Source organism: Gopherus evgoodei, chromosome 10 (assembly GCF_007399415.2).
Source record: "Gopherus evgoodei ecotype Sinaloan lineage chromosome 10, rGopEvg1_v1.p, whole genome shotgun sequence".
NCBI lineage: Eukaryota > Metazoa > Chordata > Testudines > Testudinidae > Gopherus > Gopherus evgoodei.
Window position 1 is genome coordinate 52,076,438 of NC_044331.1, and position 18,299 is coordinate 52,094,736.

General features: G+C 66.3%; 1 protein-coding gene across 2 annotated transcripts in view; it reads right to left on the bottom strand.

The window, feature by feature from the left end:
• Positions 1-761: 761 nt before the first annotated feature.
• Positions 762-18,299, bottom strand: part of GLIS2 (GLIS family zinc finger 2) — a 34,408-nt gene continuing 16,870 nt past the window's right edge. Inside the window, exons 2-7 of one of the 2 annotated variants that reach the window (XM_030578952.1) lie at positions 9,647-9,859; positions 8,775-8,947; positions 7,858-8,034; positions 5,561-5,692; positions 4,172-4,289; positions 762-3,194 (exon numbers count right to left, since the gene is read on the bottom strand). In XM_030578952.1, the coding sequence (XP_030434812.1) occupies positions 2,392-3,194; positions 4,172-4,289; positions 5,561-5,692; positions 7,858-8,034; positions 8,775-8,947; positions 9,647-9,752 (1,509 nt within the window). In that variant the 5' untranslated portion in view covers positions 9,753-9,859 and the 3' untranslated portion in view covers positions 762-2,391. Of the gene's footprint in view, positions 3,195-4,171; positions 4,290-5,560; positions 5,693-7,857; positions 8,035-8,774; positions 8,948-9,577; positions 9,860-18,299 lie in introns of both variants that reach the window. The other variant, XM_030578951.1, reaches the window with a different exon arrangement.

Below are 18,299 nucleotides of genomic sequence, written 5' to 3' on the forward strand. Positions count from 1 at the left end.
GGGGGACAGGGCTAATGGGGTCCCTCCTACCTGCATATGCTGCAGCCCCTGGCTGAGGACAGGCCCAGGGGAGTTCTCAGGGCACCAGCCTGCCCAGGCCATGTGCCCACAGGCAGCCTGGCAGCCATGCCTCAGGGAGGTGGCATGTGCCAGGGCAGGGCTAACCAGGGCTCCGGGCAGTCGGGCTGGGGCTGGGACTGGGCTGGAGAAGGTTGCAGATGCTGAACCAGTCACTGGGAGATGGGCAATGGGTCTGTGGGTGGATCTCGCCAAAGGGTGGCAGCAAACCAGTTTGGGGAGCATCAACAGCAGGCCTTGCGGGGAGGTGGGGGAGGAACAGGGGGGGGGGGGCTCAGTCCCAGGCCGGATGGGGCTCACTTTGGCAGCTGGCCAGAATGGGGACTTGGCAGGTGCAGCACCAGGTTGTGGGCAGTGGGCCCAAGGGCTCCCTGCAGGGCGGGGCTGCAGCAATCTGCCCACTCAGGGTGTTAACTGAAGTACTGCCCCTGGCACCCACCTCCCAGCTGGGCTGGCCAGGACACTAGCGCCAGAGTTCACAGCCAGGAAGGCGGGCCGGGGGGGGGGGGACGACTCCCACCCTGTGGCGCCGCCAGCCACACACACACTTGCATTACATGCTAAGGTACTACCAGAGCTGAAGGCGATCTTGCCCCCGCCCTCCCCCATCGTTGGGGAAGGGGCACGGGAGCCTGTGAGCTGCATACTCAGCCAGTATGCATTGTCGGGGCGGGGGTCCGGGGGCAGGGCTCCCCACATGACTGGGGGGGGGGGGAAGTCCGTCTGTCTGTCTCAGTCCAGTCAACCCAGGGCTGAAGGGCGATGGGGCTGCAGTCCAGAAGTTCATCGTGGTCTTGTCTCGCCGGCATCTGCCGGGCAAGCCCAGCTGCGGGTGAGTACCTCTGCCTCTCCACTGGGCAACGGGCCTGGGGGCGCTGGGTGCATTCGGGGCCCGGCTGATCTGCTCTGGAGGGGGGAGAGGGTCAGACTGGGCAGGGCCTGTTGGCTGGTGGGAGCTCCGTCAGCTGGCGGGTGGGGTGACAACGGGAACACCCCTACTTCGGTCGCTCCTGGTGGTCCCACATGGCTGGGCTGGCTGCTCCCAGGTCAGCGCCGCATGGCAGGAAAATGCTGCTTGGCTCCAAGGGTGCTGGCTGTGCTGCAGGCTGGGCTGGCACAGGTACGGGATGTGGGTGATGGGAGAGGGCCAGTGGCAGGTGTTGGGGTGAGCAAGGTGCTAGAGACCCTCACGTGGGAGCTCCTGGAAACGAGCCAGCGTCCCACGGTGTGCGAGAACTCAAGCTGGAGTGGAGGGAGCCCCCCCCCAGCCCAACGCCATGGCAGTGCCAATCCTAGGGTGGGGGGCTTACCCTGAGCCAGAGAGGAAGGTGCCCAGGGCTGCCCACGTCATGGGGCTTGGGGGGGGCATGACTATGTTTGTGGGTTCTGCTGGCACTGTCCTCCCTGCCAGGCCATGTGTGATGGCCAGAGGGCGTGGCTAGTGCCAAGGGGGCAGCTCTGCTGCAGTGGCCAGGGGCCACCACACCCAGGAACCGCAGGCTGGGGGGCATCAATGGGCCCTTCCTCTGGGATCACTCACACCCACGGAGCTACTGGACTTCACACAGCCAGCAGAGGGCACAAGGACTGATCACCTGGTACTGACTGGGGGTGTGGGCATGGGGCTGGGTGTTGGGACCCCAATGCAGATGGCTGCGTGGCTCAGGCCTCAGGCAGGGGGCGCCTGGTCAGCACCAGGGACAAGGGCCCAACCCGGGACCTGTCAGAGTAGGGGGTTGGGTGAGATAAATAAAATAGCAGCGCCTCCCACTGCCTTAGGCCTGGGGCAGGTTGCCCCCAAAGAGACAGGATGATGCACACCAGGCTGGCCCTAGGGCTCCAATCCAGCTCCACACTCCATTGCTCCCAGAGCCACAGCCTGGCTCTGGTCCCTCTGCAATCATCCCTCTCCAGCGCCTGCTCTGCTGCCACAACTGACCCTGGTGCCTGCCAGAGCCACGAGCCCACTCCTACTGTGTCCTGTGCCAGCACTGGCACCCTGGAGAGCCAGCAGGAGATGCCTGGGTGCGGCTGACTCAGGGAGGGGCAGTTAGCTGTCTCAAGGGGGTCCCACGAAGAGGCCTCTGGAGCAGCCTGTGCTGGGCCGGTGGTGTGGGCCAGCCGCGAGGCTGGGATGGATTATTGCTATTCTCAGAAGAGTCAAACTCATCTTTCGTGAAGGGTCCAAACGAGACCCAAGCGGCAGTCGCAGGGGAAGGGGCGGGAGGTCCGTCCCCCCCACCCTGCTGGCAGATTCACCCGTCAAGACTCGGGCCAAGGTGGTGCCTTGTCTTGCATCTGGGCTTCGTTCATTCAGTTCACCACAGCCGGCTTCAGCAAGACGGAGCCCGGGGGGATCACCACCCAGCCAGGCGGCAAGGCCTCAGAGCTGCCCATAGAGCTCACGCCGGTGGACAGGTCCAGCACTGTGCCAGGCAGCCGGCAGGCTCTCCGGAGCATGCCTGGCCGGGCCCGCTCAGTCCTATCACACGAATCTTTGCGGCTCTTGAGCCCTGAGCTTTGCCACTTTGGCCACCCTGGTGTCACCCACCTGGCACTTCTCCACGTCCGTCTTGCCAGCAAGCAGGGACACCACTGGCAGTCCCAGCCCACTGGCCCCGAAGGGAGATGCCAGCAAGGGGCTCTTGGCCAAGTTGAGTGGCGCCCCATTGAGGGACAGCACGGGCTGGGCAGCCCTGGCAGCGTGGCAGAGCCCATGGTGCCACAGGCCAGGGTGCTGAGGTCCAGCGGGCCCGGGGCCAGGGGGATGGGCAGAGAGGTGCCCAGGCCAGGCAGCGCATGCCCGCCAAAGAGGGCGGCCGGGTTGGGGATGATGAGCTGCGCCCCGTTGACGTAAGGCACTTCCGCCGAGGCTACGGGGGTCTTGGGAGGCTGCTGGAGTTTGAGCAGCTCCTGCTGCTCATGGGACACAAAGTGGCCATGGGCCTTGATGTGCTTGCGCAGTGAGCTGGGGTCCGTGTAGCGCTTGTGGCAGCCGGGCATCTTGCAGTAGTAGGGCTTATCCACATAGTGGGTGCGCGTGTGCTTGAAGCGGTCGCTAGAGTTGGAGTAGCGCTTGCTGCAGCCCTCGTAGGGGCACATGTAGGGTTTCTCGCCTGCAGGGGGACACAACAGCCATGGGTTGCCACAGGCTTCTCCACCCAGCAGGCCATGGGCCTCTGCCACCAGCCCAATGGGCTGCACAACCCGGGTTGCCACAGGGCCTCACCTCCAGTCACAGGCTGCTTGACCCGGCAGGTCATGGGGCCTCTGCCGTCAGGCCATGGGCTGCTGACCTGGCGGCCACAAGCACTTCTGCTGCCAGGACATAGGCTGCCTGACCCAGCATGCTATCGGGCCTCTGCACGGGCCATTGGCTGCTGACCCAGCGTGCCACAGGACCTCCGCCATTGAGCCATGGGCTGCCTGACCCAGTGTGCCACAGGGCCTCTGCCACGGGCCATGGGCTGCCTGACCTGGTGTGCCATGGGACCTCCTCCGCTGGGCCCTGGGCTGCTGACCCGGCCTGCCATGGCACTTCCACTGCCAGGCCATGGGTTGGCATAGGCTGCCTGACCCAGCGTGCCACAGCTCTTCTGCAGCTGGGCCATGGGCTGCCTGACCCGGCATGCCACATAGCCTCTGCCACTGAGCCATGGGCTGCCTGACCCGGCGTGCCACAGGGCCTCTGCCACAGGCCATGGGCTGCCTGACCTGGCGTGCCACGGCACTTCTGCTGCCAGGCCATGGGCTGCCTGACCCGGCATGCCATAGGGCCTCTGCCACCAGGCCATGGGCTGACTGACCTGGCATGCCACAGAGCCTCTGCCGGGGCCATTGGCTACCTGACCCAGCATGCCACAAGGCCTCTGCTACCAGGCCATGGGCTGGCACGGGCTGCTTGACCCAGCGTGCCACAGCGCTTCTGATGGTCCATGGGCTGCTTGACCCGGTGGGCCACAGGACCTCTGCCACCAGGTCATAGGCTGCCTGACCCAGTATGCCACAGGGCCGTGCTGCTGGGCCATGGGCTGCCCTGACACTGACCTGCGTGCAAGGGGTGACACCCAAGCTTCCCGTCCCTGACACTGACCTGTGTGCGAGCGGTTGTGGATTTTAAGGTTTTCCAGCCTGGAGAAGCTCTTGTTGCAGGTTGGGCAGCGATGAGGCTTCTCATTGGTTGGGTGCGAATGTGGATCAGCATCTTGTACCTGCCCCAGGGAAAAGGGAACCCAGCTGGGGTGAGCAGGCCCGGCAGGGCACCACGACGAGAGGGGGCCTGGCTGGGGTGAGCCAGCCCGGCAAGGCACCGCAGCGAGAGGGGGGCCCGGCTGGGGTGAGCCGGGCTGGCAAGGCACCACGGCGAGAGGGGGGCCCAGCTGGGGTGAGCCGGCCCAGCAAGGCACCGCGGCAAGAGGGGGGGCCTGGCTGGAGTGAGCCGGCCCGGCAAGGCACCGTGGCGAGGGGGGCCTGGCTGGGGTGAGCAGGCCCAGCAGGGCACCATGGCAAGGGGGGCGCCGACTGGGGTGAGCCGGCCTGGCAGGGCACCGTGGCGAGGGGGGCGCCCGACTGGGGTGAGCCGGCCCGGCAAGGCACCGCGGCAAGAGGGGGGCCCGGCTGGAGTGAGCCGGCCCGGCAAGGCACCGTGGCGAGAGGGGGACCTGGCTGGGGTGAGCTGGCCCAGCAGGACACCATGGCAAGGGGGGCGCCCGACTGGGGTGAGCCGGCCTGGCAGGGCACCGTGGCGAGGGGGCGCCCGACTGGGGTGAGCCGGCCCGGCAAGGCACCGCGGCAAGAGGGGGGCCCAGCTGGGGTGAGCTGGCCCAGCAGGGTGCTGTGGGGCTGCAGCTGCCATGGGAATCCAGGGAGCTGATGGAACAGCTGTTCCCCGCCCCCATCACAGGACACACAAATTGCCACAGCCGCCCCAGAGGGGCCAGGAATGGTTCCCAGCTCAGACAGGACACAGAACTTGTCCAATATCATACCCAGAATCAGGCAGAGCCCAGATCTGCTCCTGCCCCCCCTCTGAATCCCTGTCCTGCCCCATAACCACTCCACCCAGACCCCCTCATCCATGCCCCATAACCCCGTAACAGCCCCAGACCACACCCCCCCAATCTCTGCCCTTTAGCCACCCAGCCCTGATCTTCCCACCCCATAACAACACAGCACGGATCCCCGTCCCATCCCATAACCACCCAGCCCCAATCTCCTCGTCCCTGCCCCGTAACCACCCAGCCTTGATCCCCTCATCCCTGCCCCTTAATTGCACAGCCCCGATCCCCCCACCCCATCCTTGCCCCATAACCAGCCAGCGTGTCACTAACAGTTGCTGGTGTAACTGACAACACGTGGTTCCCTGGGAAGCCACAATCTGCCTGAATCTCTTTCCTCTTCCCTCCCATCGGTCTTAGGTCCCGAGCCACATCTCCCCCCCCTCCCTGCAGCTCACGGTTCCACCTCGCACTCCAGCCCCCACCTGGCATTGAAGCCCCGCCATGGCGCGCGCAGCCCTCCCAGTGGCAGCAGTACCCAGCGTCCTTCTACGGTTTGACGTGGAGTCGTTGACGTGATCCACCAGGTCTTGAGCAGGTCGAAGAGCTGGTTTACACTGCAGGGGCGGAGGGGGGGAGGGCAGGGTTGGGTCAGACACTGGCAGCAGAGGGAGCCCCACTGCGTCTGGTTGGGGGGGGATCATGGGGGACCCGGCTGGGGGAGGGGCGCCTACAGGGAACTGGCTGGGGGCGTGGTGGGTGTTTTGATGCACGGCAGGAGGGATCGAGTGGGAAGTGGCTTGGGCCCCCCCGAGGACTGGCCAGGATGTACCCACCCCGCCCCATCACTCCCCCAGCCCCGACCCGCCACAGCTGTGCCTGGCCCCAGAGGCTGCGGGTGGCCGGGCTGGGAAGGGTGACTGGGAGAGGTGGCCCATAGAGATCCACCAATGGTCAGGGAGGGGCAGTGTCCCAAAGACCTGTCCCACGGCACGCCCCTCGCAGCCCCTTCTGCCCCAGCCCCCTCCACCCCATGGCATGCCCCTCGCAGCACCCTCTGCCCCAGCCCCTTGCAGCCCCATGGCATGCCCCTTGCAGCCCCCTCTGCCCCACCCCCCTCTGATGCTTGTAGCCCCACGGCAAGCCCCTCCCAGCACCCTCTGCCCCACCCCCCCACCCAATGGCACACCCCTCGCAGCCCCCAACCCCATCCCCCCTGCCCCGCAGCACCCCCCCTCGCATCCTCCTGTCCCAAAGCACACCCCTTGCGGCATGCCCCTCACTGCCTCCATCCGCCCCTCAGCCCCGCGGCATGCCCCTCGCTACCCTTATCTGCCCCTCAGCCCCACGGCATGCCCCTCGCTACCCCCATCTGCCCTCAGCCCCACGGCATGCCCCTTGCTGCCTCCATCTGCCCCTCAGCCCCGCGGCATGCCCCCTGACTGCCCCCATCTGCCCCTCAGCCCCGCGGCATGCCCCTTGCTGCCCCCCATCTGCCCATCAGCCCTGTAGCATGCCCCTTGCTGCCCCCATCCGCCCCTCAGCCCCGCGGCATGCCCCTCGCTGCCCCCATCTGCCCCTCAGCCCCACGGCATGCCCCTTGCTGCCTCCATCTGCCCCTCAGCCCTGCGGCATGCCCCTCGCTGCCCCCCATCCGCCCCCTCAGCCCCGCGGCATGCCCCTCGCTGCCCCCATCTGCCCCTCAGCCCCTCGGCATGCCCCTTGCTGCCTCCATCTGCCCCTCAGCCCCGCGGCATGCCTCTCGCTGCCTCCATCTGCCCCTCAGCACTGCGGCATGCCCCTCGCTGCCCCCATCTGCCCCTCAGCCCTGTGGCATGCCCCTCGCTGCCCCCATCTGCCCCTCAGCCCTGCGGCATGCCCCTCGCTGCCCCCATCCGCCCCCTCAGCCCCGCGGCATGCCCCTCGCTGCCCCCATCCGCCCCTCAGCCCCACGGCATGCCCCTTGCTGCCCCCATCCGCCCCTCAGCCCCGCGGCATGCCCCTCGCTGCCTCCATCTGCCCCTGAGCCCCGCGGCATGCCCCTCGCTGCCCCCATCTGCCCCTCAGCCCCACGGCATGCCCCTTGCTGCCTCCATCTGCCCCTCAGCCCCGCGGCATGCCCCTTGCTGCCTCCATCTGCCCCTCAGCCCCGCGGCATGCCCCTCGCTGCCCCCATCTGCCCCTCAGCCCTGCGGCATGCCCCTCGCTGCCCCCATCTGCCCCTCAGCCCCGCGGCATGCCCCTTGCTGCCTCCATCTGCCCCTCAGCCCTGCGGCATGCCCCTCGCTGCCCCCATCTGCCCCTCAGCCCTGCGGCATGCCCCTCGCTGCCCCCATCTGCCCCTCAGCCCCGCGTGCCCCTCGCTGCCTCCATCTGCCCCTCAGCCCTGCGGCATGCCCCTCGCTGCCCCCATCCGCCCCTCAGCCCCACGGCATGCCCCTCGCTGCCCCCCATCTGCCCCTCAGCCCCACGGCATGCCCCTTGCTGCCTCCATCTGCCCCTCAGCCCTGCGGCATGCCCCTCGCTGCCCCCATCTGCCCCTCAGCCCTGCGGCATGCCCCTCGCTGCCCCCATCTGCCCCTCAGCCCCGCGGCATGCTCCTTGCTGCCTCCATCTGCCCCTCAGCCCTGCGGCATGCCCCTTGCTGCCCCCCTCCGCCCCTCAGCACGCCCCTCGCTGCCCCCCTCTAGGACGCAGATGTCAGGGGATTTACCCTACACAGGACTGAGGCCATGGGCTCAACCCCCCGCCCAGCCCCCCGGGGCCTGGCTGCCCTCCTCACCTTGGCCCAGCGACACACCAGCTGCTGCGGCAGGGGCAGCTCTGGGGAGAGGCGCTTCTCCTTGGCGGGGGTGAGGAAGGCCGAGGCTGGCAGGTGCAGGGCACCACCTGAGCCCAGGGGCAAGAAGAACTGGAAGGAGCTCGGGAGGCCGTCGATGTAGCGCAGGGATGGGAAATCCTGTGTGGGGGAGAACAAAGGTGCTGGGTCAGAGACACCGGCTGGAGGGGACGGGGCCTGTGGTGGGTCAGAGACACCGGCTGGAGCAGGGAGCTTCGGGGTGGGTCAGAGACACCGGCTGGAGCAGGGAGCTTCGGGGTGGGTCAGAGACACCAGCTGGGGCAGGGAACTGGGGGGGCAGAAGTGCCCCACCCTGGGGATTAGGATGGATGTTGCACAGCTGGATCCCAAAGCTATGCAGTGCAATGAGCCTCCCTCTTGCACCCAACCCCACCGTCCCAGCTGGGGCCAGCTCCCCCAAGCTCTGCCGCACCACAACCTGCACACCCCGTGTGGGCCCAGTGCCCATCCCCAGGCAGGCACACTCTTCCCCCCAACCCCCCTGCCGCAGCCCATCCCACTCCCTTCCTCACCACCCCAGCCCATCCCTCTCCCTCTCCTCCCCCACTTCAGCCCTCCCTCCTCCCCCGCCCTCCCTTGCCCTAGCCCATCCCACTCCCTTCCTCCCACCCCAACCCACCCCTCTTCCCCCCCCCCCACCCCAGCCCACCCTTCTCCCTCTCCCTTCCCTGGCGGCCCGCCTCAGCCCAGCCCAGCGGGGCCCAGGGCCTTAGATGTGGGGCTGCCGTGGGCAGAGGAACAGCCACCTGGAAAAGGTTCTTCCTGCTGAGCCCCCAGCCCCCTTTCCAGCAGCTCCTCTGTCTGCCCCAGCCCCTGCCCTGCCGTAGCCCATCACTTACATGGGGGGTGGGGGCCATGGGCAGGTCCCCGCTGCCCTGCCGCTCAGGGGACAGCGAGGTGCTGCCACCGGGGGAGTCCGGGCCGGACGGGGGCGACAGGCTGAGGTCCAGCAGGGGCGTCGAGGAGAAGCGAGCGTCCCGTTTGTCGTGGTACTTGGAGGGCAGCAGGGGGCCTGGGGGGCACAAAGCCAGCGGGTGAGCAGCGATTCCCACCCCTAGCACTTTTCCCCACCACTGCAATGCAGCCACCTCTGGGGCAGGGCGCAGCAGTGATCCCCCTCTTCCTCATTCCCTGTGCTCAGCTCCACAGCTCATGGCCTTCCCCAAGGGATCCCAGCACGACCTGGGGGACCCCAGTCGTGTGGGCCCAGCCCCAGGGGCAGGTGGCCAGCAGGAGGCAGAGTGTGCCCCAAGGCTCTCTCACCACCGGTCCCACCCTGAGAAGACTGCACACAAGTGGCGCCCAGGGCTGGCTCCAGACACCAGCAAAGGAAGCAGGTGCCTGGGACGGCCAATGGAAAGGCACGGCACGTCCAGGTCTTTGGTGGCAGGTCCCTCAGTCCCTCTCGGAGGGAAGAACCCACTGCCGAATTGCTGCCAAAAAATGAAGCAGCGCGGTAGAGCTGCTGCCGAAGTGCAGCCGATCGCGGCTTTTCCCATATATTTATTTATTTGTTGGCTTCGCTGATTGGGGCTGCAAAAAAGCTGGAGCCGGCCCTGGTGGCACCCCCTGGTGTCCGTACCAGAGGGTGCAGGAAGGCGGTCCCCCCGGGTGGGGCCCTAGAGGCCCCTTCCCCTCTCACCGGCCAGCGGGGAGCCAGGCGAGCCGGGGCCCATCGCCGTGGCACCATCATCCTGGCTTCTGAGCTCACGGTGCAAGGCCCGGTGCTTGGTGCTGCCCAGCGTCCGCTTCTCCCGCGCCGCCCGCAGCTTGGAGATGCTGATCTTGAGGTCGAGGGGCTCGTCCAGGGAGTGCATGGTGCCCGGTGTGGCCACCAGCAGCGTCCTCCGGCAGGGAGCAGATGGCGTCCTCTGGGGCCTGCTCCCCCTGCAGCCTGGGGGCAGAGGCAGGGTGCCCAGGTAACCTGCAGGGGAGCAGAGAGACAGGGAGGTGAACTGGGTTGTGCCACCCTCTAGGACCCACACATGGCCATTCACGCACCCCCACCCTGCACGCAGCCGGTCCCAGCAGCCACAGGATCGGGGTCAGGAGCTCCAAAACCTGCCACCAGGTGCCTCCCCCACCTGCTGCCAGGAGCCCCCCCCCCCCCCCAACCTGCCATCAGGAGCCCACCACTGCTTAAAGTGGTTTCCATCATACACAGGGTTTACAGTTTGGTTCAATGGCTCTCAGCACCCCCACTGTACAAATTGTTCCAGCATGCATGCCCCAACCTGCTGCCAAGAGCCACAAATCCTGCCACCAGGATCCCCCTCCAACCTGCCATCAGGTCTGCTCTTAACAGGGGGCTGGGAAATGCAAGGACAGATCCTGGAGAAGGAACAGATTTGTGTACAAAAGAAGGACACTGTGGGCAGGGCTCCCCCCCCACACACACACACCCAGCTCTGCTGGTGCCTCTCACTCTTGATCTGTAGCCCCCTGCTAGCTGAATCCTGGGGCCCCCTGAACCCCATTTTTGCCAGACCTCCAGAGCTGAAAGGCAGATGCAGTAGGTGCCACGATACTGCCCCTGCCACCCATCCCATCCAGCTCCGTCCCCTGCACAGCGCCCAGTGTCACCCCCAGAAGCACCCCCGAGGGCAGATCCTGGCAGCCTCTCACTACCCTGGCTGCGCTGGAAAGTCCCAGCTCCTGCTCCTCCCCTGGCCTGGCTCAGAACTCAGCCCCACATTTTCCATGGAGCTCCATGCCGGCTCCCACAGAGCCAGCTGGGGGGCAGGTCCTAGGATCAGTGAGGAGCCATCAGGCAGGGGCTGGGTTCAGTGACCGCCTGCCTCGCCCAGCCTGCCAGGCGGGGAGGGGCAGATGGGGCCAGAGGCAGCCAGCAGAACTGGCTGAGCTGGTCCAGAGCCGGGCTGCAGCCCCCCCAGCACAGTGACCCGTCTGGAATTACAAGCAGCTGTTTCCCCTCTGCCTGCAGCAGCCACAACTCAGGGGGCAGCGCCAGGAGCCGCAGGGCTCTGCAGGGTGGGGCCCAGGCCAAGGTGGGGCCCAGCAGACACCAGCCCAGTCACATGCTGGCCCCTCTGCTTTACACGCTTACTCAGGCCTATGCGGTGCTCACAGACGCCAGGGCAAAGCCAGGCCCAGTGTGGAGGGGCTCTGGGCAAGCATCCAACCCCGCTCTGCTGGTGCCCCTCACTCCCAACCCACAGCCCCCTGGGGTTTTCAGGTGCTTTGAGATCCTCAGCGGGGTCATGCTGGGGCAGGCAAAGCTCTGACAGCTGGGGACGGAGCCTGCCCTGGGCCTTGCTGCTCCTGCCCTCCACGGGGAGATTACGACACATCATGGAGCTTGCAAACCTGGAGCTCAGCCTGCTCTGGGGGGACAAACTCCCTCAGCCTAGGGCTTTGGGCAGGGAAGGCCAGGGAGTTTGAACCAGGTCTGTGCCAGCCATGTGGGGAGCCCAGAGCAGGGGGCTGCAGGCGCCTCCCCATCACCAGCAGCCCGAAGCTGCTGGAGCCAGATGGGGATTCAGCTTGGCAGGTTTGGGGGGCACCAGGGGGACAGAGAGTGTGGGGGGGGAGAGAACAGGGGTGGGGGGAAGCAGGGGGCCAGGCAGTGTGGGAGCCAGCCTGGGGCCAGGGAGCCGGGGGAGCTGCACAGGAGTAGGTAGTGGGGGGGCAGTATGGGGCTGCGGAGTGTGGGGGAACAGCACAGGAGTGGGGAGTGGGGGGCAGAATGGGGCTGAGGGGTGTGCAGGGGGCAGCACGGAGCCAGATGCACTGCTAGGTTGAAGGGTTGGGGGTGGTTAGGGAAGGGGGATGGGCAGACCCAGACCAGGGGGGCACTGTCCCCAGCATTAGGCTCCCATACATGAGAGGTGCCCACTTCACAGCCAGTCTCACTCTGCCCCTTGCCTGCCAGCCCAGAGCCACTCAGCTCAGGCCAGGCTGGCCCTGCTGGGCACCATGAGGTTTGCGCCGAGCCTCGGTGCCCCAGGGCCTGGCTGGGGTCCGGCAGCCAGTGCCCGAGGGCCCTCCGCCCCTTCCTACTTGGCAGCTTTGGATCAGCCCAGAGCCCAGCCAGCAGACTGTGCCCCTTCCCCGCCCCCAATCCTCGACAGCCCCCAAAGGGCTGCTGGGCCCTCCCTGCTCCTGGCTGGGAGCAGCCCTGCTGGGTTGGGCAGGGAGGGGCACCCAACCCACCCCCGTCCAGCTGGCCTGAGGCCCCCTGTCTGGCTGCACCGGGCACAGGGAAGGGGGAGGAAGGAAGTAAATATTTATCTTCGGCAGTTCAGAGCCTGGGAAGGCTCCAGCTGCATTCACGGCCTCCCTCCTTGGACTGCCCTGCCCTGCCCAGGGCCTCTCCCTGGGGCAGGGGAGGGGACCTGGCGGGCTGCCAGCCGTCTGCTAGCTGGTTCCTTGTGAGCCCGGCCAGGCGGGCCCTGCACTGCCATCCCGGGCTCCTCCGTGGACGCCAGGCCTGGCTCATTTCCTGCCTGCTTCCTGCCATGGCATCATGCCCTGGCACGCCCCTGCACGTTCCACCTCGCCCTGTGACTCAGTTTCCCCACCTGGCCAAGAGGACAGTGATGAGGAGGTGGCAGTGCTCGGAGAGCCCCCAGCACCCCACACAGCCTGATCCCAGAGGTGCCTGTGCTGCAGTGAGACCTCAGGCAGCTCTGCGGCTGGCCCTGCCCAGGCGGGGGCTGTGCAGGAAGGGGCTCTGCTGAGCACCTCAGGCAGGGGCCCAGGTACCTTTCCTTGGTGGGGGAAGAGCATCACCCATCTGCCACCCACCACCTGTGAGAGCAGGGGCATCACGGACAGGCGCCCACCACCCAGTCTAGGGGCTTCTCGTCCTGCACTGCTCCGGCTTCTGCCAACGCCAGCAGATCCGAGAGCGAGATGCTCAGCCCCCACCTCCTTCACCTCCCTCTGTGTGGGATGCACTCGGCCCTGCAGACCCCCTTCTGGGAGTGAGCAGCCCCACACCCTGCACTGCCTGCAGCAAGACAGCAAGGAATGTGCCACAGGCCCCCTAGCCCCACACCCATCCCCCCAGCCCCATGGTGCCCGCACCCGGCCCTGCCCCAGCCCAACGGTGCCCGCAGCCAGCTCTCCCGGCTCTGCAGCACCTACTGCCTCTCCAGCTGCCTCAGTTCATCCCTGCTGCAACCACTGGGCCAGCCCTGCTGCACCCCTCCACAACCATCCAGACCCACATCACACACACCCCCAGCAGACGCACTCAGCCCCTTCCAGCCGGGACTGGACAATGCAGGGGGCTGTGTACAAACCAGGCCTGCTACACCTGCCCCCACCCCAGCTCTGCTGGTGCTCCTCAATCCCAACCCACAGCCCCTGCTGTCTCAGCCCTGGCACCTTCCCTCCCAGCCCTGCCCCCCCTCCTGCCTCCCCCTGTGCAGAGCAAGGTGCCCACATTGGCTTTGGAGAAGGGTCTGTTTTGCAGCTGGCTGAGAACAAGGTGCTCGTCTCAGCTGTGATCTCAGCCAGGTCGTCCTAGAGCCTAGGGCTCACTAGCACCCTCCCTTGGGAGCCCCCTACCACAACCTCCTCACTGCAACCCAAACCAGGCCCGGACTGCCAGGCCCTGAGCCAGGCATGAGGAGGGGGCCACAGAGCCAGCCTGGGGTCAGGCTGGGATATCAGTGCTCGGGCTGGGCGGAGGGTGGAGGAGCGCAGGGCAGAGACCCTTGCTGGGCACAGCAGAGAGGCAGCAGGGAGGAGGGGCAGGCGCGATGTTCCCAGCTCCCAGCACATCCCTGCACTCAGCATAGCCTGGCACAGGCCCACATGGCCTGGTCACTCCCCCCTGTGGGGCCCCCAGGACCACAGGGGCCCTAGTCTCGGGTCCAAGACATTCCCACACCAGGCTTAACCTCTGCAGTCCCCGCTCCCCGCCAACGCAGGGCTGGAGGGATGGGCCAGTGCCAGCATCAGAGCACTCCCATTGCAGGAGACAGACATCCTGGGACTGCCCCCACGACCACCACCAGGCCCCTCCAAACCAGAGCACAGCCAGCTTCGGGCCTCCAGCACTGACATCTGGGAGGGCTCCATCCCCCACTCTGGCACTGACACCCCAGGGGGTTCCATCCCCCAGCACTGACACCCCAGGGGGTTCCATCCTGCACCCCCAGGGACCCCAAGGGCAGAAATATCCTAGGGCATCCCCCGCTTTCTACAGGTTCAAGCATTCCCCCTCCTCCCCCCCAGCCACACACAGGCCCTGTGCTGTTCCCTCAAGCCAGGCTCCGTCTCAGTATGCACTGCCCCCCTGGTGGGTGGGTGTTGCTGGCCTGGGCTCTGTGCCAAGCCCTGCCAGCATGGCACTGGGGGGCACTCCCTGCAGTGCCCTTGGCGGTAGGCCGGATTTGTTCTCGTTCTGCTCCTGACCCTCTGGCGGGCTCCGCGCCAGCCCCCCACCCTGCCTGTGTCTGCAGCTGCAGCCCAGTGCCTGGCGCATGAATGGGGGGCTTTTTCCTCTCCAGCGAGCCAGGGGCTGGCAAGCAGGAAGCAGAGACTTCCGCAGAGCTGGGGCCAGCCCTTGCTCCCCCCTGCACATCCTCTCCCACCTCCCCAGCCTCCTTATCCCCCACCCGGGCCAGAGCCCCTGCCAGCCATGCCCGTGTGGCACCTGTTCCCTGTCTCTGCCTGGCTCGAGCAGGCCTGTCCCTACCCCGCGCTCAGGCACCCCCCCACACACTGGCATCCGGCCAGGCCAGGCTCAGACGCTCTGGAATGCAAAGCGCCTCCCAGCCCTGCGTAGGGGGTGAGGACAGGCTAGGGGCGGGGGCCGAGTGCCAGGCTGAGCAGGGGCAGCAAGGGGGAGACACAGCCCCCCCCCAGACCCCTGTCTTCCAGCCAGGGTGATGGAGCCTGTGCCCATAGGGCCAGGGCTGTTGTATGGGGTGTGGGGCAGGGCTGAGGGCAGCTGGCTGGGCTGGCAACAGGCAGGGTGAACTCACAGAGAAGGCAGGACCCCTGAGCGATGTGTCAGCGGGGCAGGCTAAGCCCAGTGGCACCAACTGGCCCCGCACTGGCAGGCTCAGCAGGGCCATGGAGCCTGGCCCAGCCTCTCCTCCCAGGTCCTTCCAGCTCCCGCAGAGATGCTGGGCAGGGTGAAGGAGCCAGGCACGCTGCACTGACCTGGGCCTTTGGGCCAGCAGGAGGTGCCAGAATAAGGGCAGGGGACTGAGCTGGGGGCTTGTTGCTACACATACCAGCCAGCTCCAGTGCCCCGCCCCCGCCAGCCAGCACCCCCACACCCAGTGTTCCAAACCTGCACGCAAAGCGCTCCTGTCCCCTCACACCACCTCCCCTCCCCATCCCCTGCAAACGCACCCCTCCTTTCCCCCATCCACTGAACACCCCCACCCCGCCCCTTCCCCTGCGCACACTCCTCCCCTCCCCAACCCCCTGCACACACCCCTTCCCCACTTCCATTCCCCTGTGCACACCCCTCCCCCGTCCACTGAACAAACCCTCCCCATCCCTCTCCCTTGCACACACACCCCTCCCCTCCCCAACCCCCTGCACACACCCCTCCCCCACTCCCATTCCCCTGTGCACACCCCTCCCCTTCCCATCTCCTGTACACACCCCTCCCCCATCCACTGAACACACACACACACACACACACCCCTCTCCCTTGCACACACACCCTGCCCCCAACCCCCTGCACACACCCCTCCTCCACCTTTTTCACTGTGCACACCCCTCCCCTTCCCATACCCTGTACATACCCCTCCCCACCCCCACCCACTGAACACACACACACACACACACACCTCTCTCCCCTGCACACGCCCCTCCCTTCCATCAATCGCCTGCACACCCCCTCCCCAGCCCCCTGCATACAACCCTTCCCCATCCTCTTCCCCTGTGCACACCCCTTCCCTTTCCCTGCACACACACATCTCTTCCCTCCCCAATCCCCTGTGAACACCCCTCCCCATTCCCTGCACACAACCCTCCCTTCCCCCATCCCCCTGCACACACACACACCTCCCTTCCCACAGTGCCCAGCACACACATGTGCCCTCCCCACTGCCCCACCACGGCAGGGGAGTGGGGGGCAGGGGTTGTGGTGTGGTATCCCAAGGGCAGAGTGGGCTTCTGGTGAATTCGTGGGGGGTGGGGACTCAGCTGATCATGCCCCAACCTCGCCACCTGCTCTGGGACTTCTGGCAAGTCTCTTTGGGCCAGACTTCCAAAAGCACTCAGCACCCAGAGGCTCCACTGAGAGCACTGGGGGACCTCCCACTGAGAGCATTACTCCTCCCCCACAGGGAGCCAAAGGAGATGCTGGGGGTGAAGAAGCCCAACTCCCTCTGGCAGCCAGCACTTAGCTTCCCCCACCCCCAGTGCTTTGTTCCCCACGATGCTCCTTGATCCCCTGCGGAGAGGCGGAGTCCCTGCTTGCCAGGCATCAATGTGCAGGCAATCGGATCTGCCATTGTCTGGTCAGAGGCTCCACTGATATGGGGACCAAGACCCAGACAGCCAGGCGACACCCATGCTATGTCTCTTCACCTGCCCTGAGAGCCATCAGCCTTCTGCCACCCCCGAGGCAACGATGCCACATATAGGAGAAACTGAGGCACAATCCGGCCTCATCAAAATATTCCCACTTTGTCATGGCCCATCCATCTGCCCACCTGCTAGTCTGTCCATCCACCCATGCACCTGCCTGTCCATCTGTCCGCCCACCCATCTGCGAGATCCCTCTACTGCCTGCCTCTCATTCTGCCTCACCGCAGGGATGGGGGGGGAAGAGCCGAAGGAGGCAGGAGAAGAGAAGAGAAGAGAAGAGAAGAGAAGAGAAGAGAAGAGAAGAGAAGAGAAGAGAAGAGAAGAGAAGAGGGCCGGGGAGAGGGCAGGAGCCTCACCAACATCAGCCCTTGGGGGAAGGGTGCTGGGGGGAGGGGCCCGGGATGAGATCACCCACTCAGGCAGCAAGTCACCCTCCCTGACAGGAACCTGACAGCTCCCACAGCTGCTCCCAGGTAGACTGGGAGTGGGGAGAGGAAACAGGGCTGGTCAGTGGGGGCCGGGAGAGCAGCGGGAGACCCCACGCTGCCCCCCCAGCAGGGGGAGCTCCCCTCCCATGTGCCCAGGGTCAGGCGCCCGCACACCACAGAGCTCATCGCAATGGGGGTGGAGAGATGGGGCCAATGTGGGCCCCTGTTTAAGCTTGGCCTCAACGCTCTAACCCCAGCCTTGCCACATGAGGGCACCTCACACTCGTACTGTCCCCGACAGGCCCCGCCCCCAATACCATGCCTGCACTGTCCCCGATAGGTCTAAGCCCCTAGACCACACCAGTACTGTCCCCTACAGGCTCTGCCCCCTAGACCACCCTGGTACTGTCACTGACAGGCCCCGCCCCCTGAGACCATGCTGGTACTGCCCCTGGTAGGCCCCGCCCCAAGAACACATCTGTACTGCCCAAGACTCCGCCCCTAAGGCCCCTCCTGTAGGTCTGACAAGGCTCGCCCCCCAAGACCACTCCGGTACTGTCCTCAAAGGCCCTACCCCCCAGACCATACCTGTACTGTCCCAGACATGACTGCCCTTGAAACCATGCCTGAACTGTCCACAACAGGCCCCGCCTCCAAGACTACACTGGCCCCGCCCCTGAGACCACACCAGTACTGTCCCCAACACACCCTGCCTTCCGACACCACATCTGTAATGTCCCTGACAGGCCCCGCCCCCCACTGGTACCATCCCGGCTAGGCCCCATCCCCTGAGGCCACGCCCACTATAGTCCCCCAATCCACAAAGAGTCACCTCCCACCTCCCAAAAACCCCATCCTCAGAAAGTGCAGCAAGCGGTTAACTGCTGGTTCTATTCCCCAGGGGGTTCCTCAGCCTACAGGCCGCACCCTGCCCACAGGCCACACCCTCCCCACCTGGAGTGATGCCCTGGGTGGGGCAGGAGAACCCAGGCCCAGGCTCAGGGGTGGCAGGGTGTAGCCAGACAGCCCACACTGTCTGCGGTTTGTCCCCTGCCCAGGACTGAGACAAAACCTGATGTGGTCTGCCCACTGTCATGAGCGGAGGGCGTCACTTTGGAGAATGCCCTGCCCCACCCCCGCAGGTATGACCTTGCACACACAGTGCTGGGGTCACACTGCCAGAGGTCATGCCGGTGGGGCTAGGGTCACGCCATGGGAATGTCCAGTTTTCTGGGGCCGTGGCGGTGGTCACCCAGCAGGCACACGGGGCCGGGGCAGGTGGAATCCCCACCCGCATCCCCACCTCCACCCCCCAACTTCACAGCCCAGATTCAGATGCTTCCTGCTGAGCTTGGCCCGGCAGACCTGACACCGTGCCAAGGGCCTGGGGCCTGGCTCAGGGCCAGGGGC